Source organism: Suncus etruscus, chromosome 17, assembly GCF_024139225.1.
Source record: "Suncus etruscus isolate mSunEtr1 chromosome 17, mSunEtr1.pri.cur, whole genome shotgun sequence".
NCBI lineage: Eukaryota > Metazoa > Chordata > Mammalia > Eulipotyphla > Soricidae > Suncus > Suncus etruscus.
This window is the reverse complement of record NC_064864.1, coordinates 15001889-15025836: the sequence shown is the minus strand read 5'-3', so window position 1 is coordinate 15025836 and position 23948 is coordinate 15001889. Positions and strand designations below refer to the sequence as shown.

The 23948-nt window shown below is 33.5% G+C and overlaps 1 protein-coding gene across 1 annotated transcript in view; it reads left to right on the top strand.

The window, feature by feature from the left end:
• Positions 1–23948, top strand: part of PRKG1 (protein kinase cGMP-dependent 1) — a 1196983-nt gene extending 1173035 nt beyond the window's left edge. Inside the window, exons 11-18 of the mRNA XM_049764671.1 lie at positions 4363–4502; positions 5297–5386; positions 8925–9066; positions 12720–12883; positions 19684–19806; positions 19888–19950; positions 20984–21050; positions 23641–23948. Of these exons, the coding sequence (XP_049620628.1) occupies positions 4363–4502; positions 5297–5386; positions 8925–9066; positions 12720–12883; positions 19684–19806; positions 19888–19950; positions 20984–21050; positions 23641–23739 (888 nt within the window). The 3' untranslated portion in view covers positions 23740–23948. The remainder of the gene's footprint in view (positions 1–4362; positions 4503–5296; positions 5387–8924; positions 9067–12719; positions 12884–19683; positions 19807–19887; positions 19951–20983; positions 21051–23640) is intronic.

The following is a 23948-nucleotide window of genomic DNA, read 5'->3' as shown; positions in this document are numbered from 1 at the left end:
CATAGTGATAGTTCTATGCACATCAACGTTATCACAGATAATCTGAATTGACCAAATTTATTTGAAAACGCTTATTTGAAAACTATAAATCACTGCTGAATAATTCCTTTGTATGCAGATGAAGGGAAGAATATATTGGACATAAAAACTAAGAAAACAGAATTAAACCCATTATACCAATATAAACCTTTTTATTTATTGAATTTTCATCTCTGAAAAATTGTGATGATTTATCAAAGGATTTCTGAAAGATTTATAATGCTGATTTGTCACAACATCTCTGATATCCATAAGAGCTTTGGTAACATTAGATATTGCTATTTTTGATAAAGTCTTTTTACAAACATAATAAAAATTTTCTACTACTGATAAAAGTTCATGTCAAGACCAAATGAAATAATAGTTGTAGACATGACCAGCAAGTTCTTATGTGTTTTAGAGAGGGTGATATATCATTCCACTGATATTCCTCTATTTGCTTCATTATTCTTCCTAATATACATGAATATATTTTTCCTAATTTAAAGTTAAAAACTATTAAAGAAATAGCAAAGTAGGGACTGGAGCGATAGTGTAGCAGTAGGGCATTTGCCTTGCACACAGCTGACACAGGACGAACCTCGGTTCTATCCTCACCATCCCATTTGGTCCCCTGATCCAGGAGCAATGTATGAGTGCATAGCCAGGAGTAACCCCTGAGCATTATTGGGTGTGGCCCAAAGCCAAAACAAAGAAACAAAAAAATAAATAGCAAAGTAAGTAAATATTTTTACTTAAGTTGCTAGACAAAAATAAAACATCTATATACATATAGATGTAGGTAAATTAGATGATAGATACATAGATAGATAAATATAGATATAAATATATTGCTGCTGCACAGTCTAGAAAAACAAATTCTTAAGAAATGACCATAATTTCAGGAGCTTTTTGAGAGCAATAACCAGATAAATGCATGGAGACATTATCCAATACGATTTTATTAACCTAATAGGCTGCATCACAACTTAATTTTGTTTTCATTTCTCTTGAATAACTAAGAACATGTTTTAAAAATAAAAATTAATTTAAGTGCTAAGTCACCTATAGAACTTTACCATCTATATTTTTCATGCAACATTAGTATATAAAACCATCCATTTCATACAGAAGAGCACTTTTGGAAAGAATAAAGAGAACTTAGGGTATGAGTCTTATTATGGTCGCTTTTCTTATTTTTATACTTGGAGATGTTCTATGTGGCCTTGTCAACAAGAAACTGTCATTACTTATTCATGTTTTTATTTATTTAGTCAATAAATACTTAATGAACTTTGACACTATGTCAGAAACAGTGAACAACTGAAAACCTTTAAAAAGACTAGTGAAAAAAAGACCTACACTATAAGTAAGAACATATTTAGTGGTTTTGATTCTGATAAGGGCTATAGTGAACATTAAAGAGAGAAAGGGTAAATGGTTGGTTTCTCTCAAGCAGAGCGATATGAGCAAGGTATATACTTAGGTATATACTTAGGGTATATTTGAGCCAAAAACTGAGGCCAGGAGGTCTCATGTTATTTATGGGAGAATATTCCGTCACTATAGCTAGTGCAAATGTCCTGAAGCAAGAACTTTTTGCCTGCTGTTCTAAAGTGAGTTGAACAGGTGGCCCACGTTGACTGAATAGCAAGGAAGTGATGTCATAGGTAGCAGAATAGAGATGATGTATGGTGGGACAACCTATCTTAACCATATATGAGTGGGAAAATGACTGTCATATTAAAGCAAAAGGAAAATATAAGATACTGTGTTTGCATGACATTATTTACTATATCACTTGGAAACTTAAAGGGAAGGGAAAGAAATAAGCTAGAGAGACCATCAATGAATGCCCGTTAAGAGAAAATTTCTCACTTAAATTTTCAAAGACAGTATGATAAAAAGGCCCATTGTGAGGAGAGTCAGGACTATAGCAACCTGTTTAAAACCAAGTTTTTTTCTCCCACAAAGCATTAATAAAAATGTGTGTTTTAATACCTCTCAAAAGATTAACTTTTATTCTAGTTATATGAACAACACAAGTTACAAGCTATTTGAATATGGTCCTTCAGAGAGATTGATTTTTATTTCTCCTCTGAATTTAAATACCCAAGACAACTATTTTTCACACCATCTTCCTATTGTTCAATTTAGTTTTGGAGGCTTGTGTTTTCAAGTTTTATTAGGAGCAAGGATTGAATTCATTGTTATCACATGAATCTGTCACGTTAAGAGTTTTGCAGAAGACAGAGTTAGAGGGCCTTCAGCCTTTTTAAACCATTTGTTTTCTTCTCTAACCTGTCATAGCTTCACACATTCTGGAGTCAACTGAGGCCCATTTATTTAAAGTATCCTTGGGTTCTCTTCTGAGAAACTTGCCATATTAATGTCTTTTTGTATTACATTCAGTTTGCACATGATCCTTGAACAAAGCACTTAAGAACTCACTCCTCTAACTGTGCAGTTCTAAGAGTACACATTTCGTAAGGGAAAAGAGGACAATTCTGAAACTGAAAGCAGAAATAACTTTGTTATTTCCACAAGGATTTTACTAGTTCTAAATCATGTGGACTGTATGGAATTGTCTAGAGTATTCTAGTTGCTGAAAGAACGAAGTGATAACTCTTTTATATTGCTGTTAAGGGATGAGTTCTAATATCTTTCTTTCTTACAAGCCACCATTGAAATGTTTTATGAAGGAGTAAGCCAGGCCTTCCAGCATCAATGAAAGCCTAAGCTCAGGTCTCCTTGATTCGTATAACTAACGAAACTGGTCTTAGTGCATGATTAAAGTCACCTTATATATTTGTGAGGGACAAAAATATTAAAAATATTTTTAAAAGAATCTTAAGTCCTCCAACCTAACTCAGTTTTTTAATTTGACCAAGAGAAAGACTGGGATGCAAAAAGAAAAAACATGGTTTATGATCACAACAGATACTGAATATATATATATATATATATATATATGTATATATATATATATATATATATAATATTTGTGTACTAGGACTAAGGAAGAAAATCATAAAGGTCCATCTGATCCTAAGTGTCACATTCAAAATAAAACTGAAGGAAATCTAGTGTGTGTGTGTGTGTGTGTATGTTTGTGTATATTTATATATATAATTTTTATAATACATTTGTTTAAGCACATGGTTACAAACAGTTTGTAGTTGTATTTCAGTCAAAAACAGAACAACACCCTTCACCAGTGCAATTTTCCCACCACCAAGGTCCCTCATCTCCCTCTTATCCCACCCCCTGCCTATATTCAAGCTAGGCAATCTATTTCTCTCACTAACTGCCATTGTCATGGTAATTGTCAGTGTAGTTATTTCTCTAACTGAACTCACTACTCTTTGTGGTAAGCTTCATGTTGTGGGCCAGACCTTCCAACCCTTATCTCTATTGTCACTGGGTATTGTTACAATAATGTCATTTTGCCCTCAAATCTCACAGAGTGAAACTATTCTGTGTCTATCTCTCTCCCTCTGACTGATTTCACTCAGCATAACAGTTTCCATGTCCATCCATGTATAGAAAAATTTCATAACTTCATTTTTCCTGATGTCTGCGTTGTATTCCATTGTATATTCCATTTTGTATATGTAACACAATTTTAGCCAGTCATCTGTTGTTGGGCATCTAGGTAGTTTCTAATGCTGGCTATTGTAAATAGCACTGCAGCGAACTAGGTGTGAAGGATTTTTTGTATTGTGTTTTTGTATCTTCATTTTGTTTGTTTGTTTTGGGCCACACCTGGGTGATGCTCAGGTATTCTTCCTGGTTATGCACTCAGAAATCGCTCCTGGCTTGGGGGAACCATATGGGACATCGAGTATCGAACCGCATAGGTCCTAGGCTAGCACCGGCAAGGCGTGATCACGTCTTACAGCTCCACGCCACTGATCTGGCCCCTTGGTTTTGTATATTTTAAATTGAAAGAGGAAAATGATAAAGTATTCCAAACTCATTAGTATGAAACAAAAATGCAATAACATAGTAAGAATGAGATATGTTGTATTTCATTTGGGAATCCAGTTCATGGGAATTCATGCAGGGGTCTCAAACTCAATTTACCTGCGGGCCGCAGGAGGCAAAGTAGGGGTGATCCTTGAGTGCAAAGTCAGTAGTAAGCCTTGAACATTGTGGGGTGTGACCCAAACAACTAAAACAAAACAAAAAAAGATTTCTCTAGGGCAGGGCCACATGATGTACGGAGGGTCACAAGTTTGAGACCCCTGCATCCAAATTTTGGATGATAGTTGTGAATTCTGTTATCAGTTTAGTTGTCCCAGTTCCTGGGATCTTTATCATTTCTGTTTGCCTTTCTATAAGGTCCAGTTGAAAAGTGAGGAATCTAAAACCTTTGCAATGAAGATTCTCAAGAAACGCCACATCGTGGATACGAGACAGCAGGAGCACATCCGCTCAGAGAAGCAAATCATGCAAGGAGCTCACTCAGATTTCATAGTGAGGTAAAAGCTGCATTGTCCCAGGCACTAAAATGCCGCCTCACTTCTCAAAATAAGTTCAAATCTAACCATAAACAAAGTTATTTCCCAATCTAATTTTAATTAAAGTCTTGTTCAACCATTTTAATTGTCAAAAGCACCTAACCCTTTTCATTCTTTAAAAAAAAAGTTTTAATTTTGAATTGTTTCTAAAAAGAAAATAGAATTGTTTGCAAAAGGATGTATTGTCTCCAAGGATCTATTAGGGAGGTCTTATACCGAATATATTTTAAGGATTTTTTTTAAATGAAGTAACTATTACAACTGAACAGTTTAAGCACTAGTAAGAAAATATTGGAAGCTCTTTCATACCTACACATGAAAAAGGTTTTCTGTTAATTTACACGTCATCTTTGTTGAAAATAGAATGAACTGTGAATGTAGATGAAGAGAGCAAAATATCAGACAAGTCTATATTTGTAATTTGTAATCTATAAATCTATATGCTTTGCATACCTTCACTAATGATGCTTGAATCCACGCTCAAACCATCAGGAAAATTGACAGTACAGGAATTCCAAGAAAGCCTCCTGGCCCATAATAACTTGGATTAACCCAGTTAAAGGAAAGACTGACTTTCTATAGTGTGTAAGTCTAAGGAGATATGGCCTCATTTTCTCTAGTAGCAAATTAAATGACTAATTTGTTAAAATAAAAACTTAAACATAGTATATCAAAAATAAATCTTTAATGGGATATATAAGTTGTTTTTGCAAACTTTTATAAAGCAATGCTCATAATTTATTTTTAATTTACAGACTGTACAGAACGTTTAAAGACAGCAAATATTTGTACATGTTGATGGAAGCTTGTCTAGGTGGAGAGCTCTGGACCATTCTCAGGGATAGGTAGGACATTTTATCCTGTCTCTAAAAATGTACTGAATATACTGGTTTGTAAGAAAAATCACTTAACTTATATTCATATATAGTTTATGATGCTTGATTATATTTCTAGATCTAAAATTATTGTATTACTCCAATCCACTACCTCTCTATGATAAGCTATAAATGTGCATTCCCTTCAACACTAATTATAGGCATATCATATATATCAGATATCAGATATATACAGACACATATATTGCTATCTATATGTATATATATATATATATATTCATTGTTCTAATGTAAAAAAAAATTACAAAAACTTTGGTTTGGGTTTGGTGTTCAGGGCTTACTACAGCAAGACCTGGGTGACATACAGGAACTGAGTTGGCCACATGCAAGCCAAGTCTCCAGCTGCAAAAATTATGAGGTCTCAATTTTGCAATAGGCCAGCTACCCTTGCTGACACTGATTTTCTCTGAAGTATATTGTTCCTCCAAATTTACATTGTTCTTTGCTTTCAAATTAACAAGTTTTCAGTAGTTCCTTATAGTCTTTAATTGCCTTAGGAAGAATATATACCTAAAATGTTGTATGAATAAACTTAGGTTTACATTTCTATCCCTTTCATGACAAGTAAGTGTGGCCTAATTTGTCATTTTTACTTATGTTTAAATTATGCAAAATTAATTTTATCTATTATTATATATACCATTAAATTATATTTTGAAAAAGATTATTCTATACAATGTCCCAATATAGCATTGTCAGCCATAAATATTATCTCTTACAAAAAAGAACATGATTTTTGGTGAGTTATGATTTTATGATATTTAAAAGTCATATTCGTTGAGTAATTAACTTTAAACATCTTTCTCATGTTTGATGACAACTTTCTGAAAAATAGAGAGAGCATTGATGTTCCCAGATATCCTTGTTAAGTTTTGGCAATGCATTACCATATTTGCCGGCGTATAAGATGACTCTTCAACCCATGAAAAACTTCCTAAAAGTTGGGAGTCATATTATATGCTGGTATACGGCATGCTAAAACTTGTTCCAGTTTCAGGGACGAGTGATCCGCACCCCTCTTACTTTTAAGAAGTAACTTACTTTTAAGACTTTTAGGAAGTTTTTCATGGGTTGAAGGGTCGTTTTATACGCCGGCAAATACAGTACCTTATAATATAAATATTCCAGAACAAGTATCTATTGTGGTACCTTATCTATGATTAGTAGAAATGATTTTACTACATATTAACCATTATGTTGGGGTTTTTTAATATTTAAGGTAAATAAGCATATATCATAACCTATGATAATATATCATAATGGCAACATCATGTATATTATAGCAAGAGTCAGGGTTAACATCTGTACTAAGCTATTGTGTCATAACATATTATTACATTTTCACTAAAAATAAAATTAAAGTGCAGATTTATATGCCAGGATGGTGACTGGGAACAAATTATAGATAAAAGAGATATGGAACCACAGCTTAAAATTTTGAGGCTTACACAAATTTAGTATTGTAATTTGTGAGTTAACATGCCATTTATCGAAAATTTCTTCCTTAATTCATTGTAAATAGAACTTAAAAATATTTACAGATTAAAGGAAACCAAAAAAGCAATATTACTTAAATGAAATAGAGTTTAAAATCACTTAAAAAGTAATACTTAGCTTGCTAGGGAAATTAAAAAGCAAGACCCATAATTTGGAAAGCTTCTATTAATTTAATTAATAAAATAGAAATAATGTATCAAATTTGATGATACCCATACTTTTGAAAAATTTTCTATAGATCTCATTCTTCACATTATTCTTGCATTTTGTTGTATCATAAATTCAAACTAATGCTTCTGAGTAAGATATATTTTTGTTTCTTATTCAGTTTTCCTCATGTCCTGGGCAAAAATCTGTGAGAAAGAAAAGCATTAGGAATTCAGTTAACTTTTTAATAAATGTATGTATGCTGATTTGAAGAATGATAGATATTATTCATTACTGGCATGGTAATACCACTGAGTTATAAGGGATTTAGTATAGAAAGTTTGACAGCAACAGACATCTGTCTTCTCTTAGGTGCAATGACCATTTTTGTCTCACATCTCTCTCTCAGCAGAGAGAGGAATTCAGAGCAGTTCATAGTTGGCAGGAAGAAGTAAACTAATATATCATATATAGAAACAGGATCTGAGGAATATTAAAGCCTTTCTTTCCTTTGAAACATGAACAAAGTCTGAAATATTCATTTTTATTTGTCCTGCTATACTTTTTTGTTTCTCATATACATATTACCTTATTTATTTATTTTTATTTATACTTATCATTCCATACAAATTATATTTTATTCACCCTTCCTACACAGGAATGAAAAAAACAATTGGCAACACTTGCAAATATTTAAAAATTGTAAGTTCATAATGTAGATAAATAGTATTTGTGTTAGTAGGCTATCATTATATATAGCTGTTTTAAATTAGGTTAGTACTTAACACTTATAATTTAATGAAAACTAATATTTCAAGTATTTATGAGTTATTGATGATGTAATATTTTCCTTCTGAATATATTAGCTAATTATTACTAATACCATACTCTTAAATAACTTCCTAGATATTTCATAAGGTAGTTGATTACGTCTATTTTTTTTAATTCTAGCTATCTTTTATAGGGTGCTTATTTAAGTTTTCATCTTAGATGACCAAGTGGATGGTAACGATTTAAAATATCTCAAAGAAAATAAGTTTTTCATAATTTAGCCTCCCATAACTTACAATAGAGCAGCATGTTTCATTTTGCTGACATAACAAAATAACTTTTCTTTAGATGAAAGATGCCTTGCATATTATCCTAGTGTTTCAACTGCTGCTATCTACTGCCCTCTAGCTAAAAATGATATAATTTCCTATTCCAGAAGAGGGCACAAGAGCATATAGGACATTATTTATTTAAGCAATGTTATAAATGTTTCTTAAACAGCTCTTATTTCTGTTTTAGAACCAATGTATGTCGTCACTTCTAATTATATGCATAATTTTCTATTTTGAGTCACTTTTTCCTACTAGCAGATATTTCAAAAAGAGTAAGGAAAATTTGTTATAGGATGGAATCTTTAAATTGCTACCCATTTTCAAAGTGAGTCTCTAAAGGCTATTAACTTTTATTCACTTTTATGATGGACAGTATTCCTATTTAGAAAGACTTAAAAGTGAGTTTTCAGAAATAAATGTTATTTAGCTCACAAACATCTTTAAAAACAAGTCACTGGTAGACAAACTCTCTGGTAGGATTTCTTTTACTCTAACTGCCTTTTCAGATCAGAGCGGGTATTGGGAGTTTGCGATTCATAGAGAATATGGCATAGAGTTGAATTCTATCAGAAAGGTTTTTAACTTCTCCAACATTAATAATGTTTATATCCCCAAATGCAATTGTAAACTAGCAGTAATTATAAATGTCTGGTATTTGGATGAATAGTGAGGAAAATACTTTCAATCTTGTAGAAACTAAATTATTTTTATAAACTTTTCTTTCACTTTCTATATCCCAGAGGTTCTTTTGAAGATTCTACAACCAGATTTTACACGGCTTGTGTGGTGGAAGCTTTTGCCTATCTGCATTCCAAAGGAATCATTTACAGGGACCTCAAACCAGAAAATCTCATCCTAGATCACCGAGGTTATGCAAAACTGGTCAGTGCATTTTAACACAAGTTTCCTGCCCTGCAGTTCAAATGATGGATAACGTTTTATTTTCTAATAGTAAAAGATGTTTTTTTAAAGTTACAATTTTTAAAAAGCATCTTTACCATGGCTATTTTTAACTATTCTTTCCAAAAATGGAAAGCTGTAAGAAATTCTATCAGTAAGGTATAAGTTAGATACTAGTATTATTACTGTAAATAATATTTAAATGGACTTACATTTTCTGGAAAGAACTCATAAACCTGGAGGATCCTGTTGAAAACTTTTTCATTCCAGCTTTATGTCATCCAAAAAAATTGAATATTTGTTTTTAGTTTTGTTGTTGTTGTTGTTGTTGTTTGCTTTGGTAGTATTTTTTTGGAGGGATTGGTCACACCCAGCTGCCCTTGGGGGTTACTCCTGGCTCTCCACTCAGAAATTGCTCCTGGCTTAGAGGACCACATGGGATGCTGGTGATCAAACCCCACATCTGTCCTGGGTCAGCTGTGTGCAAGGCAAAAGCCCAACCACTGTGCTACCGTTGCAGCCCAGAATTAAATATTTGTAGTATAGGAAACCATCAATTTAATTTTTATATAATCGAATAATGCCAACAGGGAAAATAAATGTTATATGAAATGATCATCAACTTGCTGTTAATCAGCTTTTTAAATTATTACTAATTATACTACAAAGAGCTTTCTTTGAAAAACAAGTTCTTTTCATTTAAAAATGCATACTTTTTGCTGACTTTGAATCTGTTGTTCGATTGTTTTTCAATGTTTATTCAAGAAATCAAGTCAGTAGCAATTATCTATATTCTCAGTCAATTTTTAAAGATATTTAGTTTGCAAAATGTATAATTCATCATCTCTGGAAATGTTGATGGTATTTCGAAAGATGCATTTTTAAAATATTTTATTTAAGCACCATGTTTACAGAAATGGTCATCGTTGGATTTCAGTCATAGAATGGACACCATTTTTCACCAGTGCAATTTTCCCATTGCCATTGTCCCCCATTTCCCTCCCCCATCCCCACCCTGCCTGTCTTTGGGACAGGCATTCTGCCTTTCTCTTTCACTATCATTTTCACTGTGTTATCAGTGAAGTTAGTTTCTAACTGTGCTCTACCACTTTTTGTGGCAAACTTTTTATCATGGACTAGTCCTGCAGATATTATCTCTATTGTCTTTTACATTTCTTATATCCTGCAGATAAGTGAGACTATTCTATATATGTCCCTCTACTTCTGACTCAGCATTTCTCCATGCCCATTTCTGTATAGAAAAATGTCATGACTTCACTTTTTTTAAAGGCTGCATAGTTTTCCATTGTATAAATGTACCACAGTTTCTTTAGCCATGCATCTGTTGTCTGGCATCTGGGTTGTTTCCAGATTCTGGATATTGTAAATAGCACTGCAATGAATAATAGGTGTGCAGAAGGCAATTCTGTGTTGTGTTTTTGTGTTCCTAAGGTATATCCCTAGGAGTTGGGTAGTTGTGTTCCTGAATCATATGGGAGATTAATTTTATTTCTTTTTTTTTTTTTGGTTCTAGTTTTTGTTTGTTGTTGTTTTGGTTTTTGAGCCACACCTGATGATGCTCAGGGGTTACTCCTGGCAATTCACTCAGATTGCTCTTAGCTCAGGGGACCATATTTGATGCCGGGGTGTTGAACTGAGGTTAGCCATGTGCAAGGCAAACGACCTACCATTGCACTATCACTCTGGCCCACTAATGTTCTTTTTTTTTTTTTTTTGACGAAAATACACATTGTTTTCCAGAAAGATTGGACTGTATGACATTTTCACCAGCAGAGAATAAGAGTTTCTTTCTCCCTGCATCCACACCAGCACTTGTTACTGGTTTATGTGATGTGTGGCATTCTCTCTGATGTGATATAATACCTCAGTTGTTTTGATTAGTGTTTTCCTAATTATTAGTGATGTGGAACATTTTTTATTGTGCCTTTTGGCCATCTATATTTCTTCTTTGAGAAAATATCTGGTCATTTATTCTCCATGTATTTTCATGTGATGTTTCTTTTCTTGTTGAGTTCTGCCTGTACCTTGTATGTCTGAGATATTTCTCCCTTATCAGATGGGTACTGAGTGAATAGTTTCTTCCAATCCCTGAGTAACCTTTGTATCTAGTTATTGATTCCTTTGAAGTGCAGAGCTTCTCAGTTTATTGTAGCCCCATTTTTTATCTTTGTTTTTCCTGGCTTCTCCAATGGAATTTGCTTGTCCAATTGCCCATTGGAGTTTCCTACTTGAAGATGCATTTAGCATCTATGTCATGGAGTGTTTTGCTGAAGTTTTCTTCTATATACCTGATAGTTTCAGGTCTGGTATTAAGGTCCTTACATTTTGATTTGAAACTTCATGCATGGTGTTACAGAGAGGTCCAAGTTTGCATTATATTTTTAAATAAATATCTTTATTTAAGTACAATGATTGCAAACATGTTTGTAGTTGGGTTTTATATATATATATATATATATATATATATATATATAAACACCCCTTCACCAGTACAACATTTCTACCACCAATGCCCTCTATCTCTCTCCTCCCCCACTACTGCCTGTATTCAAGACAGGCATTCTATTTCTCTCCCTCACTACCATTATCATGGTAGTAGTCAGTGTAGTTATTTCTCTAACTGAACTCACAACTCTTTGTGGTAAGCTTCATATCATGGGCTGAACCTTCCACCCTAGTCTCTATTGTCTCTGTGTATTATTAAATAATGTCTTTTATTTTCTAAAATCTATAGATGAATGAGGCTATTCTGTGTTTATCTATCACCCTTTGACTTATTTAACTCAGTATAACAGTTTTCATGTCCATCCATGTATAGGAAAATTTCTTGACTTCTTTATTTTTGATGGCTGTATAGTATTTTTTTTGGTATGTGACTGACCAGTTGTCCCAACACCATCAATTGAAGAGGCTTTCCTTGCTCCACTTTGTTTTTCTTGCCCCTTATCAGAGATTAATTGATTATACATCTTGGGATCATTCTCTGAATATTCAAGTCTTTGATATTGATCTGAATTCTGTCTTTATTCCAATACCATGCTATTTTAATGACTATTTCTTTGTAGTACAATTTAAAGTTGGAGTAAGTTATGCCTCCCATCTTCTTTTTCCTAAGGATTTCTTTAGCTATTTGGATCCCATTATTGTTCCAAATGAATTTCAGTAGTGTTTGTTCTACTTCCAAAAGATGCATTTTAATTTTCTCTTTTTTTTGTTGATCAGGGACAGAGTTTTCAGTACCACCTAATTTTTTTTCTTCAGTTGATTCAACAGTAAAGTCTTTCTCAAATTAATAGTTTATGATTTATCAAGAAGTGTACCAGAAATTTATATTCTGGAAAATATTTTCAGTAGCCTTAATAGATCTTGAAAGTTAGGATTAATGGAGAATTTACTGAAGAAGATAGAAAATTATTTTTTGAAAATAAGGTTTGGTTTTATGTTTAAATGACATTTTATGAAAAAATTTTTTATAGTAATATAGGTTTTATAGTAATATAGCTTACTCTTTTAAGTAGATAGCTTAACTTGTATTTATTTTCAGTTATTATCAGTGAAAAGTAGCCTATTGCTTCCAAATTTAATTATAATTATTTTATTTTTCTCCTTGTAAGGTGGATTTTGGATTTGCAAAGAAGATAGGATTTGGAAAGAAAACATGGACTTTTTGTGGGACTCCAGAATATGTAGCCCCAGAGATCATCCTCAACAAAGGTCATGACATTTCAGCAGATTATTGGTCTTTGGGAATATTGATGTATGAACTTCTGACTGGCAGGTATGGATAATGATTGAGAAATGTCAAGAAAAATGAACCAGTAAACATCTGCATATTACTCCCTTTCTCACACTGATCAGACTATTTTAATATACATTTGAACATATCTTATTAGTTCAATTCTTTTTACAAATAACCGGAAATTCATAAAAAGAATCTAAAATGCGTTGGATGAGGGCAAAATACACTAACTTCCTGGTCTCCCGTTTATCAATGCATATGTGAATATGCCAGATCTAGTACATTTTGAGAGATCTTTGATCCTAGTCATTTAGCCAACAATGAAGCAAAGCAAAGGATTGTTAAAATAAGGTTTTTAAATTGAATGTTTATTGATATATAAAGTATAAATGTCAGTGTCTCTAGATCTCTTTGGAACAACATTAGAGTTAGGACATGCTTAAAGTGGCTATCAAGTCCTAAAAGAAAAATACAACAACTCGCCCTGAAATAAGGACAATGATTACTAGGGTCATTGTGACCCAGTAATCCAGAAAGGTATTTGAAGAAGAAGAATATCACTGCTAGGTCACAGAGTAGTAATCTGAGGTACAGAGAAAGAGCATTGCGGTCAGAAAATCACAACTTAACTAAAGAGGCAATTGTGTGCTTTGATGTAGAGAAAATTAATTCAAGAAAAGACAATGGAAAGTCATTAAGAGTCATCTGTTAAGAATCATTATTGTGGTCATTGAGTGTTTGGATTCTATCCAGGGAAGGAATATTGAATATTTTCTGACAAAGGAAGAGTGTGTTTTGTGGTCTTTAAGGAGAAGCAAGCTGATAGTAATATGGAGAACAAATTGGAAGAGAGGTCAGGTGGTTAATATGAAGATCCCAGTGTAGTAATCCATATGTCAGAAGCTTAAAATAAGGTAAGAGAAGTGGGGAAAAAAAAGATAAGGTGAGATTGGATGTGAAATAGTTTTTTAAGAGGCTTTATAGCTACAGTAAAATGAGATTAAGATGGGATATTTTACTTTAAAGTTTTTATGAAGATTCAATGAATTATTGAGAGCTTGCAGAACTCATGGAACTACTATTTTATAATAATAGCTAAATAGCTATCACTACAACTGCCAGGAAGCTCTTTTTGGAGCTTTATAAATTCTGTGTTGATTGATAATAAATTATTTTGACCTAAGCTAATTTTTAAATTGTATTCCTTTTCATAAAAGTTAAAATCATCAGACATTAAAACTATAAATTATTTTTGTTATTGTTGTTTTGGGGCCACAACCAGTGATGTTCAGAGTTACTCCTGGATCTGTGCTCAGAAATTACTCCTGGCTTGGGGGACCATATGGGACACCGGGGGATCTAACCATGGTCCATCCTTCATCAACCACATACAAGACAAATGCCTTACTAGTGCGCCATTGCTCTGGCCCCGAAAACTATAAGTTTTTGTCTGTTTGTTTTGGGCCACACTTGGTGACTCTCAGGGGTTACTCCTGGCTTGGAGAACTAGATAGGATGCCGGGGGATTGAATCACAGTCCATCCTAGGATAGCTCATGCAAGACAGATGCCCTACTGCTTGTGCCACCAGTCCGGTCCCCAAACTATTAATTCCTAATAATACAAACTTAATATCTTAGAATAGAAATTTCACAGACAGGGCTGGAGAGATAGCATGGAGGTAAGGCATTTGCCTTTCATGTTGAAGGTCATCGGTTCGAATCCCGGCGTCTCATATGGTCCCCCGTGCCTGCCAGGAGCAACTTCTGAGCATGGAGCCAGGAATAACCCCTGAGCACTGCTGGATGTGACCCAAAAACCACACACATACACACAAAAAAGAAATTTCACACTTTTTTTGCTTGTACTATACTGAAATTAAAAGCATATAAATATTTTAAAAATCTAAATAATGGAAAACACTTTTAGAAAATCACATATCTGAATGACTACAATGTAAAAGTACTTCAAGAATGATAGTTTTTAGTGTAGAACTTTATATTATCATTCTATTACTTATCAAAACTAAAACAAGTCTTACTTTTAAATGAAATTAGTACCATATTTTGAGATATTTTTCCAGCCGAAGATACTGAAGTAAAAAAAAAAAACTTAATTTTTTTTTTGTTTTAGACAGTGGTGATTGGTAGGAGAATGAGAGTAGATTTTACAGTAAAGTTTGGAATGTGATTGAGAAGTAAATACCTCATTGGGTAGTGGTATCACCCCACTAGGCTATTTTTCTGTCCGATATAATGGCTTTTCCATTGGTATAAACTTTAGAAGAGTGGCTGAATCTTAGAAACTATGATCTCTAGGAGACAGGCATGACTGAATGCTATGAGAATTAAAGTGATTTCAAACTCAAACACATACATATATTTTGCCTATGAAGACCTAATATATTGCCTAACAGTGTAAAATAGCAAAAATCAAATGGCCAGAGAGATAGCATAGAGATAAGGCATTTGCCTTGCGTGCAGAAAGACAGTGGCTCGAATTTCGACATCCCATATGGTCCCCTGAGCCTGCCTGGAGCAATTTCTGAGCTTAGAGCCAGGAGTAACATTTGAGACATTGGTGATGGGAATGTTGCACTGGTGAAGGGGGGTTGTTCTTTACATGACTGAAACCCACCCACAATCATTTTTGTAATCAAGGAGTTTAAATAAAGATATAATTAAAAAATTAATAAACAATTATCTTCAGCTTAAGATAAAAATAGCAAAAATTAAAAGAGGGCATTGCTATGAGCTACAAGACATCCAAAATGCTGATCTTAAAGAACAAGCAAATAAATTATTTGATGAAATTTTTTTTTGTTTAAGCTAACAAATGTAGTTGAGAATGCTGAATGCTTCAATGTAGTTAGCTTTTTCAAAGGCAAGTAATATTTAGAATGGACCAAAATAACTCTTTCTTTTATTCCTCTCCGTATACTACAACTACTCTCTTCCCTCTTTCAAAGATCAATAATAATTCCCAGAAGATCAGAGAAAATAAATCAAAGTCCATATTTAATTTGTTTTATTGGCCTTTATTTTCCTGGTGTTTAAAACTGACTGGAGCTGGCATTCAATCACAGCTGGCTCAATTTTTAATAGAAAAAAACTTAATAACCTTAATGACCCTGAATTTTCAGATTATAAGAAACATTCAGTAAATATGTATTAAATATAAATTTAATATAAATATAAATTAAATATAAATTTTCACCTACAATGGCAATCATTCCAAAATTACTTTATGGATTAAAGTACTAAAATATAGCCAAACAAAAAACAGATAAATATCTCAGTACTGAGATCACTGAGCCTGCCAGACTAGAGTTTATTCTACCTTTAGATAAATGTTATTATAACCTTAATTCCATACAGGTGTTATATTCTGAAAAATTTACATGAAAGATGTAAATGTTAGCTAGTGAATTTATGAAAGGCAAAAATGCAAACTTAGCCAAGTGGAGCCCTAGCTTGAAGCCTAGTTTGAGTCCCCCCACTTTTAAAAATAGTGATCAATGAAACCTGGGGGATTTTCTCTAAATTGTCAGCTACATGGATTCTCAAAGTTGCTAACTTCTGTCATCCATGTATTCTGATACTGGCACAAAGCCATACACCAAGATAAATAAAAGCAGTAATTACGGGATCTGTCTCAGTAGGTCTTGGGCATTACGTCCTTTCGAACAAAGACGAAGCCTTGAGTTAGGTCACTGACTGAGGACTGATGAGCAAGGAGAAAAGGATTTGAAAAACTCTATTCAAGAGAAATGTTTTCCAACAAATATTTACTAATCCCTATGTTCTTGGCATCTCACTCGTTTCTGAAAAAAAAAAAATAAAACAATGGAAAACAGAACAGTCTGGAAGGAAAGAGACTAAATAATCATAAGAACAATGTGATTACAAAGGAGCCTCGCAAGAGTATGATGAGATTAATTTAAATTAAAATGTAAAGTCATGTTTGGATTGTTAGCTTGGCTGAATAGGCTATGTGACCAATTACATTAAGTTGTAGGATAAGCACTTAACTAAAAATTTCATTAGAGAAAAAGATACTGTCTCGTATACAGGGGAGGCACATACACTATATTGACGGAGCAAATGAAAGATACAATTATTCAATATTGTTTGTTAATAATTAATTTTCACTTACTTAAGGTATATACTTATTTTGCAATAGTTTGACAAATTTTTTTAATAAAACAATAATTCCTCCCTCCCTCCCAAAAAAAAGCCCAAAATTTATGAAACTCAGTGAAGGCATCAACTTTGAAGATAATGAAGAGACACCAGGAGGAGTCTGCTCCAATAGGAGCAATTCTATCTAAACATTTTGTAAAAGTCACCCAGAATTCTTGAAGTGTAGTTTACATATCTCAGAACATCAGGTTTGAATTCATAATACTGAGAATGATGGTCTGTTACAGAGAATAGAGAGTCCAAGGAACTGTGGTGCTTTTCAGATGTGGTGATGTAAGGAGACCAACAAAGAACTGAAAAAGAATATAATATATATGAGAATATAAAGAATATAACAACCATTGAATATAAAGGTAGAATAACCACAAGGCTGAGGAATCTCAGTGATATCAGAACCGAGAATATGTAGTTGTTCAAAATACGTAGGAAGACTAAATTCTACCTACTTTTAGGCAAGAATGTATAAACTTATTTTGTTAGAAGAAGTAATTTCTAGTAGCTGGTCATATGTTTGAGATATGAAGAAAATGATAAGTAGACATAAGAATCAAGAGTATCTTCAAATGATGGCTAGAATCTACATTCTTTGTAAGGACTCGAGATAGGCAAGGAAAGATACTGTTAGATGGATGAATATTCTCTTGATTTTAAGAACAAAAAAATTCTTTTCTCTAAGATCAATTTTCTTCAAACCTTCGAGAAAACACAAACACAGAAACAAAAGAGCTCACTAGTTTTAGACAGCACCTTTACCTCAATTATCAATTAGAAGAACAGCTATCTGCCATTTTCTATGTATGCAGATTCCTGTGACATTTTTGTCTTAAAAAGAAAATGCAAAGTGACAATGAGAAACTTGACCTCCATACAATTTTGAAAGGAATGAGAGCAGCAGGTCACAGTTTGGTATTTCCACTTGTAGGTTATGTAGAGGAAATAATGGGTACCCTTTTTGTCATTAGGAAATTTGAATAAGTAGGATAAAGAAAGGATGATTTGCATACAAAAGGAATAGATCATTTTTCCCCCAAAAGTCCTATGTGAGGACTGAATAGGTAATGTGGGGATTAAGGCACTTACCTTGAACATGGCTGACCCTAGTTACATCTCCAGCATTGCGTATTGTCCCTTGTGTACCATTAGGTGTGTCCCCTTCCCCCCCCAAAATTCAAAACTAAAAAAATAAACGCTGTTTGTGTGAAAGAAATGCTAAAGCCTCGGAAGCCTGTGACAATCTTCAACTGGTTCACATTAAGCACAAAACTGCACAGACATCATTAAAATTAAAATAAAAATGGAAATATTGGATGAAGCTTTGCACTAGTAAAACTTTATAAAAAGATCTTTGATCTCTTTTGTAGAATTTATATTGTACTCATTTTAAATATGCAGAAAAGTTGGATTTTATCTCTTATGGTAAAGATCAGCTATCTTTAGAAAAACATTATAGACAATTTGGAGGTTGGTTTGGTTTGTTTGGTTTGGTTTTGGGCCATACCCAGATGTGCTCAGGGTGTTCATCTGTGAAGTTGGGATTGAATTAGGGACAGCCACATGCAAACATGCGCTTTTATCCCATATCACCATATTCTCTCTCTGGCATATATGTGTGTGTGAATTTATATATGCTTTTGGGGACACACCAACAGCACTCTGGGGTTGCTCCTATTTATTCACTCAGAAATCATTCCTAATAGTATTCATGGGATCTTATCAAACCTGGGTCAGCTATATGCAAGGCATACTCCACCAACCTGCTGGAGTCTCTCTTGGCCCCTATATTTATACTTTTATAAATATTTTATATGATGCTATTAATCATCAGTTAACTTTGAGAGCTAAGTATAATCACACATCCCATAGTTATAAATGGAAAATGATAGAATGTGTATGTAATATAGAAGTTAAGCTATACCTCATGAAGGAGGCATTTCCCAGAATGTTTGACAAGAATCCTCCAGACAAAGTGAATAATATCTCAGATAGGAATGCTCTTGGTGCTTTAGAGGTGCAGTGAGAAGAGAGGTACATATGTGTTCTATGACTGATTAGTGATGAAAACATGAGACGGAATACTATAATTAATATTTTGTTATTCCAATCTAATGATTTTCAGTTTCTTATCAATTGTAATCAATTTATATATGAGAAAGGGTCAGAAAAATGGAAAAATCTGGGATGACCTAGGGGAGAGGACAGGGTAGGCACTCTCACTAAAGGAAAATGCAGAAAAGGAGTTTTTGGTTTTTTTTCTTTTTTTTTTTTTTTTTTATTGGCGTCAGTAATGTACTGGGAATGGATTTGACATTCTTGCCAATATCTTTTTTCCTTTTATCGATGGAGTATTACTAAACACAGAGGTCCTCGAATTTTTAGCCCACTGCTCAGGGTTCAGTGCTCAGCTAGACGTGCTACTGTTTAGGGCCATGTAACAGTGGGCATCAAACTCAAATTCCTGTCTATGAAAGCACATCACTGACCACTGATATATCTTCTAGTCTTCCGGATTTCATTTCATTAGCTCTGTAAACAGGAACCCAAATGTGAATTGATGTTACTTAAAGAGTTATGAGTTTGTTTTTACATTTTAGAAAACAACAGTAACTAGTATTTCTTTTCTTGTCTTTTGTTCTTTTAGTCCACCTTTCTCAGGCCCAGATCCTATGAAAACCTATAACATTATATTAAGAGGGATCGACATGATAGAATTTCCAAAGAAGATCGCAAAAAACGCTGCTAATTTAATTAAAAAACTATGCAGGTAAGCATTTCAACTACTCCTATTTTTAAAATATGGCGACACGATTAATTGATTTGCTTATCAGTTTTTATTTATTTTTAGGGACAACCCATCCGAAAGATTAGGCAATTTGAAAAATGGAGTAAAGGATATTCAAAAGCACAAGTAAGTCTTCTTGCCCTGTAACTTTGAGTGTTAAGAAAAATATGATGAGCTTTTATGTATGTGCTTTCTTTGTTGTTGATAGATATACAATTAATAAATTTTGTTTCTAATTAAAACCTTCAAGAAAATGAGAGTAAGCAAAGGAATTTTCTGGTTTTATCTCTGCGACTTTAGAATATTACAAGGACAAATGTCTCAAAATAAATTATAAATTCACATTTTCTCCCAAGCCACGTTCAGTAAGTGCTATTTTCTGGAATCAAGAATAGTGTTTTTCTAATTCGTGGATTCTATTATCTACCAGGATAGTAAACAGAACAACTTTTTTATTTAGATAATATGATGGGCAGGGGAGTAATGGTATAGTCTGTTTTTTAATAGATTTTTTTCTAAAGTTAAATAAACCAAAACTAAAATATTATTTTTTCCATTAATTTAGTTTCATGTTTCTATCTCAGGAATTCATTTACTAATATAAAAATGAATATTACAAAGACTCGCTAAACATGTGATGGAATCATTTTCTAATTGTGAAAATTTTCAAAAACAAAAAAGGGAAACGACAACCAAATAGCTTTTCATGTGCTCCCCATTTTTACAGAAAAGCTATATACAGAATATATTAATCCAATAAAAAAGTGAAAAATGGATGATATAGAAACCAATATAGTGCCTTGAGCTTAATTGACAGAGGCTGCCAGTAGAATCAGTGCTAAGGAGAGAAAGATAATTTTCTATCCTGTTTTTTCTTTCATGCTCTAATTCTACCTCTTTCAAATAAAGTTGCCAGAAAAGCATCTTACAGACTATATCTAAACATCTGATGGCATTTATTGAATTATAATGATAATATAGGAACTAGGTCACATCAAGAACATGGCCAACATTTTAGCAACAAACTACTTCTCACTGGTGTTTAAGCTTTTAACAATTATATTTTCTAAATGTGCATCCTACAAAATAAGCTCCTTATAAGAGACGTACAATGAGAGAGAAAAAGATGTTTAAATGCCTACAATTATTCCTTTTCTAGGTGGTTCGAAGGCTTTAACTGGGAAGGCTTAAGAAAAGGTACCTTGACGCCTCCTATCATACCAAGTGTAAGTAGATGTTCTAACATCACATTACTTTACATGTAAAGACATTTATCCAAGATTTGTATCTTATGATCATATTAAGTATACAATAGTATATCACATTAAAATGATGACTTTTGGGGGAGGGTTTTGGGCCACACCCACTGATGCTCAGGTGACACTCCTTGCTATGTGCTCAGAAATCACTCCTGGCTTTGGGGGACCATATGGGACGCAGAAGATCGAACCCAGGTTCATTCTGGATCAGCCATGTGTAAGGCAAACATCCTACAGCTGTGCTATCACTGTGGTCCTTATAATGACATCTTTTAAAATCCAACAGCTAAATTATGGTCTTATAATCATAAGTGTACTGAATCATTGTCTTTCGACCTAATTTATTTATTTTGTTAAAAAGAAAAAGAGTTCACTTTCAGTAAAAGCATTAAATCTAGACAGAAGTACATAATGAATCTGCTGTGACCAGGGGCCCCTCCAATAATGCATAAAATTAACTCCAAAAATAAGAAGACATTAACAACATTTAGGTCAGACTATTCATGATTACGGGAAAAAAATAGCATTTAAAATTTCTGCACATAGATCTCTGCACAAGACAGTGCTTTCTCTTTTTTTGGGGGGTGGGGGTGTTTCTCGTGATTCTTTGCTAGTTTGAAGGCTCATGTATGTGGAAGATACCAGCTACAGTGATACCAATCATAACCCAGAGCACTCAAATTTGCTGAGGAGGACCATCTGGTACTTGGGATTATACCAGGGTTGGCTACATGTATGACATACACCTTAACCTTGGTACAACTTCTCTGGTCTGCACATGAACTTCTAACAACAAAGTCTATATGAGTGTATTTGAGGTGAATTAAATCAAGGTGCTATTATTTTCTACCTGTGATTCCCAACTGTCTCCTTAAAAAACCTACATCTAAGGGTCACATAAAAGTACCCCTGGGCCTTCTGATTTCTAGGTGGAATTAGTCTGGCAACTAATTTCAGCATCTGTAAATTCTTGGACAATGTTATTTCATGTATGCACCTCCCCCAAAAGTTTCTTCCTCCTTTGGCCCTACATTCCACAGAAGCATACCATGTCACAGTTGTCATCATTAATCTTCCTATCACATTCTAAAAGGGAATATAACCCTTTATCTCTTTTAACATACATATCAGTTTCTGTTAGTCCATCCAAAAATTGAATTGATTGTTCATTGATTGCATTTATATTCCTAGTCAATACTGCACCTATCTAAAATATGCTGATTTATATTGGAGAGAGGTCTACATTGTGGTATTGAGACTTTAATTTATATAAATATATACATTTTCTAGGACAAACAAAACACTATTATTTTTCCCAGAAACATTTTCTCTACTTCTAAGATTTATCCTGTGCCAGCATTAATGTTTTGTTTTTTTTCCAACAAGAATGCTATTACTCTTTCTCAAATCATACATGCTAATGTATTCATAAAGCATTTCTTTTAGAAAAAATGGAGTAAAATAAAAAGCTTAAAGGATTAAACATTAATCCTACAATATCTTAACTTAAATGAATCAGTGTTGTCTTTTTATGCAACATAATTAAATGGAGGATATTTGAGAAATAATTGTTTTAACAATACAAGAACAAAAGAAATTGTTTCTAGCAGTGTTCTATAAATTAGACATAGTCCAATAAATTTTCAAAAGTTTTGTTTGAGTTTAAAAATATCATTATACCTATTAGAATCACACATATGACCAATGGGGACCTCAAGATGTCCTATTTCTCAATGTACTTTCTACCTCATTCACATAGCAGGGCCTGATCATAGATTCTTTATAATATATATAATCCAAATATAATTATATCTAATATATATAACCCAGAGATATCACCTCAAGTCTGTTAGTATGCTATGCCCTCTTTATTGTACCCATTGCTTATTAGATTTAAAATAGTTTTATAGGAAAATATTTCAGGCATATGCTCTTAGAAACCTTGAACTTTTGTTCCCTAAGTACTTTGATCAGTGTTATATTTTTTATGAACATGAGAACTCCTGTGTTTACACCAACACAAGTCATAAAACTTCAACAGTAGTCATTTCACAAGAATCCATGTAAGGAATGAGTGGAATAGGCCTCTGTTACCAATTAATAAAGAAGATGTTGATATATAGGAAAAGTATAATTCTGCCACTTGCAACCAGCCACAGGGATGAAACTAAGAAAATTTATCTTAGTAAAATAAATCAGATGGAGAAAGAAAGATTGAGATTTTCCAGTGTCATAGTCATCATAATCACGTATGTACAAACACTTCATCCAGCTATGTGCATGGACATCTCAACTAACCTCCACTTATCACATATACGAAAGAAGGAAATAAAGGGGAATACTAAAAATTTTAAGAGAGTAAAAAAATGAAGCAAACCAAGTGAGATAGGCTACTCAGGAAATCAGAAAATTTCCATGGGCTCTTGTTGTTTTTAGGACCAAAACTATCAGTGCCAGGGTTCAAACTGGGGTCAGCCACCACATCCAATGCAAACACCTTCGCCCATTGCCCTTCTCTGCATCCCCAAATAAGGAAGCTTTCCTTCTTATTTTGCAGGTTGCATCACCCACAGACACAAGCAATTTTGACAGTTTCCCTGAGGACAACGAGGAGCCACCCCCTGATGACAATTCAGGATGGGACATAGACTTTTAATGTATTTCTCTTACCTGCTTCTGCCTTGCTGAAGACAGCTTTTTTTTTCCGGAGACACAGCTGCCAGCAAACCTGAGGGAAAGAGAGAAGCTTTAGTGCTCGGGGTCACCATGATGCCTTTGATCGATGCTGCTTCAGTAACTACAGTGGCATTAGGACTTATTGCTTTGATGACAATGTTGCTTTTTACATGTTTTCTGTTTGAACCT